This window comes from Cajanus cajan, chromosome 3, assembly GCF_000230855.2.
Source record: "Cajanus cajan strain Asha chromosome 3, NIPB_CcT2T_4, whole genome shotgun sequence".
NCBI classification, from domain to species: domain Eukaryota; kingdom Viridiplantae; phylum Streptophyta; class Magnoliopsida; order Fabales; family Fabaceae; genus Cajanus; species Cajanus cajan.
This window is the reverse complement of record NC_138519.1, coordinates 65,792,923-65,808,724: the sequence shown is the minus strand read 5'-3', so window position 1 is coordinate 65,808,724 and position 15,802 is coordinate 65,792,923. Positions and strand designations below refer to the sequence as shown.

Below are 15,802 nucleotides of genomic sequence, written 5' to 3'. Positions count from 1 at the left end.
ATATCAGAAAAAAGGTGTTGAAAAATCAACCTATTTTAGAGACATGATCCCTTATTTTCATTAGCTTCCCAGGAGAGCGTTGAAAAATAAACAATTATTTCTCAGAAAAAGAAAAAAAAGATGTTTTCAAACACATGCCAAGAGGTATTTATTAATCCAACGGAACATACCAAAATCTATTAAAACACTAGCTTTCTCAGCAAACTCTGACCTCTTCTTAAAAACAAGTTCTTTCATTATGCTTGCTACTAAGCAGCCCTTTCCAATTCTACTAAAGCCTGCAAAAGGACTTTTCAGTCTAGGAAGTCTATCAACAAAGAATCAAAGAAAAATAAATGGTGAGGGAAGCAGGGAACCAAAAGAAGCTTTTTAGACCTTTTCTATCATCTTTGTTGAAAGAACACCTCATTTAGTGATTTCTCATTCCATGGTTCCAACAATAGAAGTAATCCTCATAAAGTAATTTCTCTCTTCTTTTGATGAATCCATCAAATTCCAAAGCTCAAATAGATTAGCTATAACATCCTTTAGCTACATTTATAAAAAAAGTATATAAGTATTAGGGCAGAGTAAAAGAGGGGAATAAATTACAGTAAACAAACTTTAGAAGCAATAAATTATGGTACAAACAAATCATCTTCTGGATTCTAGCTTTCTTTTCTATTTTTAACTTGACAATGGTCTATTGTAGACCTTCCAATGTGCTATTGCTAATATTAATTGATTGTTCCACCTGAGTCCCATGCAAACTTGGATGTACATCATCCAAAGTTTGTGATGAACCATGGGCCAAGGGCCCAATCACTAAAGTTATGGCCAGGAGCATACAGGAGGGATTGCATAGCTTGAAGGTTAATGGGCTTTCTAAGCCCAAGGTAATCTTCATGTGGACCACCATATCTTGAAGAGAAGGCCTAGTTCATTTGTACATAGTTTTCCTTGTATAGGTTCTTTTTTGCCTTTGTATTTGTGAGACACTTTGTTTCCTTTTCTGTAGACTATTCTATTGTGTATTTAGGGTAGGTTCTTTGAAGACTTTTGCTCTATTTGACCTTGTATTAAAGGTCACTCATTTTACATTTTTTAGTAGTAGAAGTGGGGTGACAATTAGTAGAGGGTCTAACTAGTAAATGGGCCAGAGTTGGGCCTAGGCCAATTTTTACATATTGGACTTGATTTGCTCCATATTTTTCAAGGAATTGATTTAGCTAGGTCTCACCATCATTGGATGAACCTAACTAAACCAATTCCAATTTATTTGGATTGGACAAATGGAGGAAACAAGCTTAAGGCCGCCTAGCTCTTCTCTTGGCTGAATTTACTTCTTTCTCTTTGGTGCCTTTGGGAAGCTTGTGCTACAAGCTTTTAACTTAGCTTGCTTCCCAAGCTACTAAGTTAGAAGCTTGCTCCACAAGCCTCCCAAACCATGATGGATGGTCAAGCTAAGCCAACCATGGTTAAGCTTAGCTCACTCCACAATCTATCTCCTTCTATATATTCTTTTCCTTAGCATTTGTAATCACTTTTGAGATTTATGAGATTAGAATTTACACAAAATTCTCTCTATTCAAGAGTCACAAAACCGTGGAGAAGAGTTCTCTCCTTAAGAACCTTCACAAAGGAATTCTTCCTTTGTGCCTTGGTTCCTTCAACACTTCTTCTCCTTCAAGAACTGTCCGCACCATTGTTGTTTCCTAAGCAAGCTTTGGAGCTTGTTCTTCATCCTTAAGAGTCTATTAAATACCTCAAGAGAAGATTGGACAAAGGAGATGAGACTGGAAGAAGAATCTTCATCACTTCTCCAAGCCATTTCCATTAGTCTGGCCAAAATCCAACCCAAGCACACTATAGAGAAAATGCACCTCGTTCACACATTGCAAGACCTTTTGAAGGTAGTCAGACTGAAACAAAAAGGATAGAAAAATAAAAAAAAAATGATTTACAAAAGGATAGAATTAGAAGATGAAGAAAAAAAGAAAAAAGTAGGCATATCATAAATAAATCATCACAAGCATACTCTTCATTAAGAAAGAGAAACAACCATTCTAGGTGCTCTAATGGATTTTTTGGTTTGATTACCTCCCAAGTTTTAATTGATAACCCCGTGTCATAAATCAAAAACCCAAAAGTTTACAAGAGAGACTCAAAAAAATACAAAGCTAATAATTGATTATAAATCTACAAGCTCTTACCCTGTCAATTCTGAATACAAAACAACTAATATACAAATAGAAGACAAAAGGGTTCTTCCAATCAACAAGGCAATAAAACAAAAACCAGTACACAAAGATGTAATAGCAAAATACCTATAAAAATAAAGACATTTATATATGCATTAGCAAAATCATATTTATAAAAGTTTGTCACTATTTTAAAAAACACAATTGAGAAACTACTTAAAAAGTTACCCAAAAAAGATCTAAGTTGCAAGTGATAAATAACATTGATAGCAAAATAAGTGTCATAGTGATCATTTATGACAAATTCTCCAAAAGGAACAAAAATAGTCATGTCTATAACAAATGGTTTCAAAATGGCGAAAAGGTCAATCTGGAAAAAAAAAATTTAGCAAGAAACATAAAAAGCATAAATTACTAAATAAACTATAAAAAAAAGGTTCATTTAAATTACAAACATCTTAAGTATGACCAATCATAGTAATGGTTGTGATTGAGATGATGGACCAACTATGACGCTCGATCCACCTCCTCCTTGAATTTCATTAACACTTGCTAAAATTACCTGAAATTCTACAATATATTTAAAAACAAGATATTAAATAATTTTCATAGCAAAAGAATATTGTGATACCTGTAACAATTTTTTCTGAAATTTCAAACTCTTCATTGATATTAAGATCTTTGAACTGGGTTATAGTTGACCTCAACCAGTTTTGAGCACAAATTAGTGTCTCTACCATTTGTGGGTTTAAAGAGCTTCTAAAACCATCTAAAACTCTATCTCATGTACTAAATGCATTTTCCGAAGCAATTGTGTAAACTGGGGTGGCTAGAACATCTCTAACCATTTTTGATAGTATAGGAAACCTTGAAGAGTTTTGTTTCCACCAAACAAGAATGTCAAATGTATCATCAACATCTATACAATTTTCATTTAAATACCTTTCAAGTTCATTTTTTCTATCAATAGAATTTTTTTCCCTCGAGTGCTTCTTAAAAGCATCTTTCTTAGCCAAATATGATGGATTTTCAACAAAGATAGATGTTTCACTATGAGAAACACAAAATGCTGAATCATGAGAGGATTGTGCAAATTCATTTTGTTTCTCATAATCTGTCTTGTACCAATTATACATGTGGAACAAATTTTCTTTCAAAGAAATGGATAAATTTTCAACAAAATTTGCATCATCTGAATACATTTCTTTAAATGATCAATTCACAAATTCAAATTTGTAACGAGGGTCAAAAATAACTCCAAAATATAGTAGTTGATTGATGTTATTTATATTACCCCAATATTTGTCATACTTTTGCTTCGTATCAAAACCCATCATGGCCAAAACAATGTTCATATTCATAGCTGATTGCTTAAGTTTAAAATAAATGGATGAAAGTTGATGAAATGCAACATGTAAGCTGACATGTGATGATGTAGAGAAAACCTTAGTGGCCTTATAGAAAATTTTAAAAAATCTCAAAAATGCTCAAACATTTTCCCAATCAACTGTAGTTGGAGGACCAATTATCCTAAAAACTTCCACATAACTTGAGTCTTCGAAGACAAGTTTTTAAAAGGCAACTTGAAATTTTTTAGCAGTATCTAACATCATATATGTGGAATTCCATCTTGTGGGAACATCAAGACATAATAATTTTTTACATTCAACATTTTTGAAAATTCAACACACTCTTTGAACTTAGCCAATCTTTAGGGTGAAGGCCTTACAAATCTAATAGTTGTTCGAATACTTGCAATTTAATTGTGCACATTTTTTAAACCATCATTCACTACTAGATTTAGTATATGGGCACAACACCTCATATGAAAAAATTCACCATCTATTACTAACCCTCCCATATTCTTGATCTTTTTTTTCAAATATGTTACAACCACATCATTGGCTGAAGCATTGTCAACTGTAATTGTAGACACATTTCTCAAACCTTATTCCTTTAATACTTCCTCAACCTTGTTTCCTATGGTCTCCCCTTTGTGGTTAGGAACTATTGAGAAACTAAAGATTCATTTTTTATATTTACAATCATTATCTATAAAATGTGTAGTGATTATCAATTAGTTTAAATTTTGAATAGAAGTCCAACAGTCAATAATGAGAGTTACCCTAGCACAATTTGACTTAAAGAAAGCCTTTAGCTTATGTTTTTCATCTATATAAAACTAAAAACAAAGCCTTGCTATTGTATGTCTTGATGGTACAATAAATTGTGGTTGTAATTGTTTACAAAAGTGCTTAAAACTAGAGCTGTCAAAACGGGCCAGCCCGGCCCGTTTGACCCGGCCCACCTCAACCCACTTTTTAAGTAGGCCAACCCGGCCTGGCCCACCAAATTTATTATGCAAATTTTTCTAGCCCGGCCCGGCCTACCACGGGTTGGTGGGCTAAACGGGCCGCCCACTAACCCACCTGATTTTTAAAAAAAATTATAATTTAAAATAAATTTCAATATAAAATAATATTTAATCTAAAGTAAAAATTATTAAACTAAGTATCATGGATACTAACATTAAAATTAAATTAATAAGTGTGCAACTTTAAAAAATTAAAACAAAAAAAATAAAAACTCTTTCATGAGAGTGATTATTGATCAATATTAAATTTTATTAGAGGTTTGGATAGATAAATTTATAGTAATTTCATATTATTTAACATTGATTTTATCTTTATCTATAAAAAAATGATATCTTATTAAAATAATGCATATATAATAATAAATAGTTAAGTAAGTTGTTAGTGGGTTGTTAGTGAGTTTAGGGGATGGGTTGGTAAGTGGGTCAGGTGGGCCGCCCGGCCCACCACGGGTTCAACCCGGGTGAGCCGGGTCGAAAGTGGGCCAGGTCACATTTTTTGACCCATCATAAATTTTTTTCATTTTTTTAGCTCGGCCCGGCCCGTTTTCAAGGTGGGCCGGGTTGACCCACGGGCTGGAGCCCACTTTGACAGCTCTACTTAAAACCCTCACCCTCAACCACCCTAAAAGGTTATTCATCTAAAATAATAAAGAAAATTAATGCCCTCATACAAGCTTCAACATTGTACCTTTGGCTTACAACTGTCAAACCACTAACATCTCTCTTCAAGGTAAGGGTTGTTTGGTTGGGGTCATTAATAATAGCATGCATTTGGATATTTAGGACATTTTCCTATGTGGTTAAGTAAACTTGATGTGCCATGTATCTTTGGATCACAGCTATATCGTTTGCCATAATGATTACATTCAACCATTTTCTCCTTAAATTTATTTTCAGAGAATTTTTGAAATGTTCCCAAACTATAGGGTTTTTTTAGAACCACTTGCATTTAATTTCCTCCTTTTTGTATTAATTGGGAGGGAAACATTAGGATCAGTTCCTATAGCTTCAGCCGTAGCTGTTGGCTACCCAATAGGTTAGACACCACCACCATCATCTCTTGATGTTGCTTGTAACGTAGAAAGAAAAAAAAATGTGGCTAATTTAGTAGCCCAGAACGGGCCGTTCCCAATCTGGAACGGGCCGTTCCAAGCTATTAAATTGAACTGAAAATCGTAGTTGAGAACGGGCCGTTCTAGAGGGAGAACGGGCCGTTCTAGATGGAGAACGGGCCGTTCTGAAGGGAGTACGGGTCGTTTTGAAGGGAGTACGGGCCGTTCTAGATGGAGAACGGACCGTTCTGAATGAGTTCCAGAATGGGCCGTTCTGCATGTGGTTTTTGTACGTGTTGAGGGAGTGCAGAACAGGCCGTTCCAATTTCGGTACAGGCCGTTCTGGCCACTCCTGAATGTCTATAAATAGAGTTGGAGGGTGGAAGAGGAATGGAGTTTTTTAGAGAGAGGTTTTAGAGAGAAGGACTCTGGACAAGGAAGCTTGCTTTGGGTGGATTGAAGTTCCGGGTTGAGCTTCGAAAAAAGGGAATTTCGCTTCTTGGCTATTCTGAGCCAATCTTCAGGTAAGGGAAGCTAGATTGTAAAGTTGTTGGTTGTATGTGAGTTGGGAAATCTTTTGGGTACTTAGGTTGATTAGTATGAGTTGTGTTATGTGATGAAAATATTGTTGGTTGCTAATATTTGATTAAATATTTATTAATGATGTTGTTGCAAAATGCATGTTGTAGTTAAGTTGTGAAGTTGTTTACAAGTTGTGTTGATTTATGACTATAGTTGTTTAATTAAGTTGTTTGCATGTTGTTAAAATTATTAAGGTTGTATAGTTGTATAATTACATAGAGATGCATGTTGAGTATAGAGTTGAAAGTTACTATGTTGTTTAAAGTTGTTAAAAGTTGAGATTGATGACTATAGTTGTCTATTGCTGTAAAGTTGTTAAGTTGCTTATTGTTGTAAAGTTGTTAAGTTGTCTATTGCTGTAAAGTTGTTAAGTTGCTTATTGTTGTAAAGTTGTTAAGTTGTCTATTGCTGTAAAGTTGTTAAGTTGCTTATTGTTGTAAAGTTGTTAAGTTGCTTATTGTTGTAAAGTTGTTAAGATGCCTATTGTTGTAAAGTTGTTGTGATGCCTATTGCTGTAAAGTTGTGTTGTTGAGTTGTAAGCTGATTAAGCTGTGATGATAAGTTGTTGATCACTAGGACTAGGGGAGATGTTTTCGAAGTTGCTCATCCCATTGTGTGGATTGAGATAGTTGTGGTGCTCTGAGAGCCCAATTTATTATAAAACCCTCCTTGGGAAGTTGTCCCTTGGAGTGGTCGTTGTGTTGTTCTCCTCTAGGACTTAGTTGATCCCGTGTGTGGGCAAGGTCGAGGCACACGTGTATAAAGCAACCACAGAGCTATACCGATTATAAAGCGACCACGGTATAGGGGCAAGGTCGAGTTATACCGATTATAAAGCGACCGCGGTATAAGGGCAAGGTCGAGCTATACCGATTACAAAGCGACCACGGTATAGGGGTCAGGTCAACCTATATCGATTACAAGTGACCAATTTGAGTAAAGTACAAAGTCGGGAACTTAGTTCCTAACCGAGTACTATACTTCCTTGTTTAAGTGGCCAAGTCTGAGAAACCATTATTATGTTGTGGATTGATATCCAAATTTGTTGTGTTGTCGGTTTGGTAGGACCTAGCCACTTAGACTACTTATCATGTTGTAGGAGATCTCCGAGTCGAAATGCATGACGACGCATAAGTTGTTGATGAGTGGATTTGTTGTTTATATGAGTTGTATATTCGTTGTTGTGTTGTTAAGTTGTGGTTGTGTTGTTAAGCTGTGATTGTGTTGTAAGTTGAAATGATGTTAAGATATATAGTATATATGTTTTTTATCTCATGTGTCGAATGCGAAGATGATTTTATAGTTGTTATGTTGCATATTAAATTATTATGAGTTGTTTATTATCTCTAGCTTACCCTTGCATGTTTCCATGTGGTTTGGACTGCGATGATCATACGTTATATGGGAGCAGGGCAGGGATAGACTGGAGATAGCTGCTAGAGGCCAGAAGAGGTTCCTGGAGATAGATTTTTTTGTAGGCTACTTTATGGTAGCATATTTTGTTGTATATAATTGGTTGTTATTGGTTACTTGATTAGCAACTTGTGTTGTAAAAATATTTTATTATACTCTTTTAATATATATATTTCAGTAGTGTAAGGTTGTTCGTAGTGTGACGGTCATGACAGGTCGTTACATTGGTGGTTTAGTCATGGTGGGAGTTGCAACCTCTTCAAATTGACTAGATCACTTCATTACTGTATAATGAAGTCATACGTAATTGTTAAGTGCTTATGGTATTTTAACAACTTTTAATTTATTATTTTAGAATGGTTATAAACTTTAATTCATCATTTAAAATGTCATACAAAATTAGCAAAAAGAAAAAAATACAAAAAAATATATATAAACTAATGTAAATAATTACAAAATTTTTAATTTAACTAAATAAGTGAAACAAATATTTATAACTAAATAAGTTTAACACAAATAGCTAGCATAAGAATTTGCAAAAAAAAACACAAATCAATTATTAAAAAAATCATAACATGATAAATGATAAGTACTTGAATCCTTTTAAATTTAAGATTTTTGTCTTCTTTTTATACTTTTCTTCCTTTTGTTCTTTCTTCTACCTCTCGTGCAATTATCCAAAGTACACATTCAATGTAGATTAGAAATTATACCAAATAAATATTATTTTTAATGTAAAAATTACAACTCAAAATATATTTTTTAATATCTATGTTAACAAGTGTTTGACGTTACACACTAGCAAAATTAGCTCTAATTCCACCAACTATATTTTTAAATATTTACAAATCCTCGTAAATATATAAAAAAATTTATTCATACACACCCAATAAATATTAACTAAATAACCCAAGTGATAAAAGTTACTACTCATATCATTCCTTATCATCTCTATCAATAACTTTTCAAAATTAAGATAATATAAAATTAATATGTTGATAACACAGGGTTAAAAAAACGCAAATAAACTAGCACTTATAAATTATAATCCAGTGAATATAACTTTTGGCACAAATACGTAAACATAAAACTATCAATATTCTCAAATAAATTGTAGAGATGTTTTCTAAAGAATAGGTATTAATCACACATCCCCAGGTAGTAGAAAGGATAAATACTCATCAATACTACCACTCCTTCCAGGCATATACTTTTTTACCTTTTTCTTTCCATTCTTCTTCAGAGCCAACAAGTTCATCTACAAAATCACAACTCAAAACCTTCAAGAATGCTAAAATACAAGGTTATAAAACTTTGAAATTGGATATCAAATCAATTGTTATCAATTCAGGAAAGTGGTTCAAAACCACTATAGCAGGACAACAAATAGTAGTATGATCACAATTACCAAATTTCTCCATATAAAATAAATAAATAAAGGTATATTCATAATTAATATTTAAGAGTTATAATTTTATCAAAACACAAGTTAATATCAATAAGGGTCGAATAAAATAAAAGAGAAAACAAAACAAAGACATTTGAAATATGTGCACACATATGAAACAGAACATAAGCCCCAATGGATGTGAATAGAACAGCGTTCCTGAGTTCCACAGAATGCGGGTTGGCCACAAATGCAGTTGAAAGCCTTGGGTTAGATAGAGATTGACCAACAAGAGTATTGTAATAGTTAGCCTTTGAAAGGAAAAGAGATGGAAAATAGGGTCCATACCTGATGAAAGGAGGAGGAAATCCTAACTTTTACCCACAACAAAAAGCAACAATAGACATTGTTCGGCCAACCAAAATGCGATTGTCACCTTTACAAAATAAGGATTCATGAAAGGATTATTTTTATGGCAGCATTGTACTTTAAAAAAGATTATTCATTTACAAAAGGAAATATCAGTGCAAACAAAAATGTCATCTGAACTATTGAAGATTTAATAATGATGCAGGAGAAGAAGAAGACGAATAAACCTATTCTTCGTGGTGTTAGAAGGAGACAAGCAGATCATCTTCGTGGAAGTAAATAGAGAGGAGGAAACGATTATGCAGTGGTAGACAAAGATGAATGAACTGTGCTAGGGTTCATACAAGTACTCTCGTGGCACTAGTGGCACTAGGGTTTCTAGTTTCTACAACTATAAGAAATAACACAACATACCTTTTAATTGTTATGTGTAGGTCGGGTTTGGATATCGACGGGTTCAAATATTTTAACGCGAGCCCCACCGACAAAACCCCTTTCAAACTGAATCAACCAACCCGAAATCTCGAAAATTCGAGATTAACCACCCGAAGTAAAAAATTGCACGCGGATAACTTTGATTTCGGTCAAATCAAAGAATTATGCTCACGCCTCATTAGGACCGACAAAATTATCTATATTTGTGGGTATCCATGAATAATAGATATTTTAAATGGATATATGAAGATAATGAGTATAAGTATTTTTTTACCCACTAAATAACATTATTTAAATATCAATATTTTTAATCTTACACTTTTTATATTATTTTTAATATTTTTAAAAAATTATTATTAATTACATGTTTAAAAATTAATATGAATTGATCATCTTTAATATTTTAATGTTTGAATCAAATATAAATTTAAAGTTATTTATAACAATTTTTAATTTTAAAAATAATTTACAAATATCCATGGATATTTACAAATATTTGTGGATATTCACAAATATTCATGAATATTCATAAATATCCACGAGTATTTATAAAATTTGTAGTTACCTACTAAATAGATATTTGCACGAATATAGAATGAGTGCGAGACAAATTTTTATCAAGACAAGTTTTTATCGAGATGAATACAATGTCCATTTAAAAAAAATCTTTGTACAAATAGCATAACTCATCCAAAAACTAACACTTCTTTTTATAGGAAATACACTTGCTTACCATTACAAGTTGTATAATAGACATGTATTTTAGGAATAGTAGTAATAATATCACTGATATTTTAATATGGGCAATGTATTGATTAAATTTGATATATAAATTTTAATTATATAAATATTAATATATTTATGTTATATGTTATATCTATATATACATATATAAGTTATATTTAAATTTAGAATAAATAATTTATATTATAACAAAATATTAAGATTTAATTTATAAATAAATATGATAAATAAAATTAAAATAAATAAGTAATTTTTTTAAAAAATACTTTCTTGTTTTAAAATGTTTTTTTTTTGCATGAGATAGTATTCATGTTTAGCATTTTTTTTTGGTAAAGTAATGAAATAAGGAAAAAAAACACAAAGCAAAAAAGACAACTAAATTATAAAAGCTAAATCAAGAATAAAAGTATCTAAGACTTCATGAGATGGGGTCGTGAACGTCCTAGAGTTTTGTTGGTTTCGAACTCCAGGCTTGCTTAGACAATCTGTCAAGGTGTTTATTATGTGAAGGTGTGACTAAGAGTCACTTGTGAGTCTGTCTAAAGTATCTACTTGATATCCTAAATGACTATTACATGCATGTAGGTGTTGATTTGAGTTTCCTCTCACCTAATTATAACTTGAACTACTTCTAGACATTCAACGTTACATTCCACTCTCTTGAATCCTAATTGATATACATGAATTAAACCTTAGTAAAGAGCCTCTAGCTCAACAAGGAGTGAGTCACTGCTTCCAAGTCCTTGGTGAAAACCAAACAACCATTCCCCTTGGTAGCCACAAAGAATGCCAACAATGCCCATAATGTTTTACAGCTTCAGCCATGCTCCATCTATATTTAGTTTGACAACACTGTCAGAAAGGGCATTTAGTGAAGAACATCATCTTTGAGGACTCTATTTCCTTGACAATAAATGTCCAGATCCACCATAGTTAAATGAATCATATTTAAGACATGATTAAAAGATCAATGGGAAGGTTCAAAAATCATATTGTGTCTCCACTTTCAAGCACACCAAATTATTGCCACAAAACGGGAAGCCTCATTATGCTTCAGAATAGTTATCAACCAGTCATTCATGTTTAGTATATATAGATGCATTAATGAAAATATTTAAATATTTATATTCCCATGGAAACTAGACTCATCACTATATATAACAATAATATGGTAAACCATTAAGATCGGTCTAGTGGTGAAAATTGATAGTAATTTGGTATACTAACGAAAGAACCAACAAACTAAATTACCACAAAATGTATATACATAAGTATTAGTGGATTTTGTCTCATTTGAAACATAAACCCATAGTACTTCTCAAATACCTCATATGTCTTGCAAATGCCCTTCAATGATCCTAATTAGGATTATATATATATATATATATATATATATATATATATATATATATATATATAGCCTACCTATTACAATTTAAGTAATATAGGAGGACGATAAGGGTCTCACACATATGAAAAATACTAATATTTTTCTAACTTACTACAAAGTGACAAAAAGTTATAACGTGTGATCACATGCTAGAATGAAAATAATCTATAACATTATATAATTAGAATACTCATTTTCATAACTATTTTTTATTTTTACAATTAGTTGGACCAATATACCTTTAATATAATAATAATTTTTTTTATTTTTCGTATCATTTTGTCTTTCTTACTTAAATAATGTCACTTCTTACTCACTTTCTTAACTATATAACTATGGTTTGATTAAGATTTGAAAACTTCCCATGTAAATAAAAACTTTTGTTACATTTATATCGTAAACGAACATTTTTCATATAACTTTTCTCTCATCTTACTATTTTTAATATTGTTTATTTAATAGCAAAAGTATAATATTAATTATTTACCCTAGCAAAAAAATAAAAAAGGTGAAAAATATTTAAATTGATTGTGTTTTTCACCATCGACTGTTTTCATTGATAAATAACTTTTTTTTAAAAATTCATGTAGATAAACAACTTCTAGAAAGAATCCTCTTTGATCAATTACCTAGGATTTAATTTGTGTTTAAATGTGAACATTTGTGTGGGAGATTTACGATTGGAACCCGAATTGTTAGAAAAGTTACTCAATCTTTCTATTTGGCCCGTGTTTACTAGTTAGCTATAAATATTTATATATAAAGGTGATAAAATAATTTATAATCATTTTTTGTCTTTATTTTTTTTTAATAATTTTATCTTTAAATTTTTAAATAATATTATTAGTAATTTTTATTCTCATTACTCAAATAAATTAACCACCTCAAATTATTAACTATTTATTTTATTACTTAACTTCAATTCTTTTATTCTACTTTTAATATTGTAAATAAAATATAGAAGTACTACTAAGTACTGCTTATGAAGGTGCCTATGAAATAATAATAAATACAATGCACCAAGCATTGCTTATCAAGAAAACGCTAATACTTTTCTAACTTACTACTAAGTGATAAAGTGGGGTCACTTGGATGAAATGAAAATAATCTATAACATTATATAATAAGAATACTTATTTTAATAATTATTTTTAATTTTTACAATTAGTTGGACCAATGTATCTTTAATATAATAATCATTTTTATATTTTGTTTAGTTTTTGCATCATTTTGTCTTTTTTTCACTTATATAATGTCACTTCTTACTCACTTTCTTAACTATATAAACTACTTGTGTCTCGAATAAGATTTAAATACTTTCCATTTAAATAAAAAAACTTTTGCTACATTTATGTTACAAATGAAAAGTTTTCATATAAATTTTCTCTCATCTTATTATTTTTAATATCTTTTATTTAATAGTGAAAGCATGGTTTTACTTACCCTAATAAAAGAATAGAAAAGGTGAAAAAAAATTAGATGATTTTATCCTTAAATATTTAAATAATAAAAGATAATATTAATTTCTTTTATTCTCACCTCCCGAATAAATTAATCACCTCAAATCATTATCAAACATCCATTTTATTACTTTTTCAAAGAAGGAGAAGTACTACTTATAAAAGTACCTATCAAGTAATATCAAATAGAATATACTAAGCATTGCATATTAAGGTGTCTATAGAAGTCACATGTAATCAAATTGAGATTCTCTCTATTTCTTTCTCCTCATTTTTTGTAATTTTAAGTGTATAAATTTCATTAGATGTTAATTACTTTTTTTGTGATTAACATTTAATATCATCTATACATCCAAAATTATAGAAATAAACGGAGAGAAAAAAATAGAAAAGATCCTAACTCTTTTTTTAATTAAAAATTATTCTTTATTTTTATAAGAAAAACCGTAAAAAAAAATACTTATGACTTTTATCCACCGACTCTTGGTCATAAATATTTCCGTGATTATTGTGGATTCTTTTTCTTCCACAACATTGTCCATAAAGCCCGTTTAGATTTCTCGATGTATAAGAGTTGCCGGGGAAGAAACTACCGTGCCTTTCCCTTGCAAATTTTATTTAACTTCAGAAGAAAAAAAAATCATAGCTAGTTCATTAATATCACAATCATGTATAACAAAAAGAAAATTGCGAAATGAAAAAAAGAAACCTCCTCACTAATTGCTTAACAACACATTCTTCACATCGACACCTTACCATGAAATTCAGTTTTGCATAGACGAATTTAACTAACGACTAAGCTCAATCATCATTACACAACAAATATAGACTTTTCCTTGTACACATTTTGAAACAAACCCCTTTGTAAGACCCAATCTTCAATCATTGCTTGAGAATTAACAGCTTGATCAGTAGGCAAAAGATGCCCAGCACCCAAAACCACAACATTAGTGAGAGATTTCCACTTTTGCACATACCCAACAACCTCTCCATTAACCCTCCATATCTTCCTTTCAGCATTCAGAAACTCCTCAATCCCTTCCCATTTCATTGTCTTCACCCAAACCTCTGTTTGAACCACACCATCCCTCAAATCATACTCACCTTGATATAACAACACCCTGCTCCTCCTCACCAAGTGCTCCACCATATACTTCACACTCTTCATCACATCAGCATGCAAAGCAGCCCCAACAACATCACTACACACCTCATACACAAACGACTCATTCACCCCCAAAGCCTTCTTCACCTCAGCAATGTTCAAGAATTTTTCAACCAAATCTTCCCTATAAGGAACTTTCCTTGTATAGTCATACAAAGTAGCCAACCCTGTCATGTCTTCCAACATTGTCAACACTTTGCTTCTCGCATCCGTTGCTTCACTCCAATTCCCCAATTGGGTCAACCTAACTGCTTCCAATTGAGCTTTCTCCAACACATTCTTTTGTCTCTCATTGATCAACCCAACATAATAAGCATTCAAAGCGTGAGTAGCAACTTGAGTCTCAGGGTCAGTTAACCCATCTCCAATAGCCACACCAGCCAAATTCACTCTTTCAGAAACCCCCAAGTTTGCATTTTTATTCAATATGTGATACCCAATAGCAGGCACATACTTCCCAGCATAGCTTTCCCCAGTAATATAAATGGGGCGATGCTTGAAAGCAGGGTCAAGTTGAACAAACCTGGTTATAGCAACAAAAAGGTGCTCTGCGACGGCGTTTTGATCCTTTGGAATCTCTTCTGGTGTTGCGGCGACGCTGAAGCCAGATCCAATGGGACTATCAAGAAAAAGAAGGCCAAAGATTCTGTTCCAAGCACCAGGGTTGGGTTGAAGGGTGAGGGATTCAGTGACACGCCAGGGTCCAAGTTCGTACAAGTTACCAAGCATGGAGGAGCAGCCAGGGCCACCTTGGAGCCAAATGAGAAGTGGGGTTTGAGAGAGGGGTAAAGTGGAGTTGTGTGCTTCATAGAAAGCGTAGAAAATTGAAGAAGTGGAAGTGGGGTTTATTGGAAGGTAACCATGCATAGTGGGGAGGGCTTGTTTGGGGAATGAAGGGGTTGAGAGTGGGAAAGAGGAACAGAAGCAGAGGAACAAAAGGGTGTTGAGGATGAAGGAGATTATTGACGCCATGGAAGCAGAGTAGTGTTTGACCGTCTGAGCTTCTTGTTTATCAATAGCAACGGATGAATAATAAAGAATGACAAAAGTCAAGTAATATACATTTACATATAATATAATTCTTATTTATATACATATTTATTTATTGAAGTAAAATTTTAACTTTGATTGAAAAATAAGTATTTAGTAATTGTATTTAAATTTTGTTTGATAAAGTATAGGTTAAAATTGGAAAAGATAAAAAGAAATAGAAAACATGTTACGCGAGGGCTATTTTATTTTATTTTATTT

General features: G+C 32.1%; 1 protein-coding gene across 1 annotated transcript; it reads right to left on the bottom strand.

Moving 5' to 3' along the window:
* Positions 1-14,017: 14,017 nt before the first annotated feature.
* Positions 14,018-15,601, bottom strand: LOC109805190 (serine carboxypeptidase-like 50). Its single transcript, XM_020367196.3, has one exon. The coding sequence runs from the start codon at positions 15,521-15,523 to the stop codon at positions 14,198-14,200; it is 1,326 nt and encodes a 441-aa protein (XP_020222785.1). The 5' UTR covers positions 15,524-15,601; the 3' UTR covers positions 14,018-14,197.
* Positions 15,602-15,802: the final 201 nt, after the last annotated feature.

Bases quoted from the DNA above. Each gene is read 5' to 3' on its own strand.
- LOC109805190 (XM_020367196.3), bottom strand. From the start codon at position 15,523: ATGGCGTCAATAATCTCCTTCATCCTCAACACCCTTTTGTTCCTCTGC.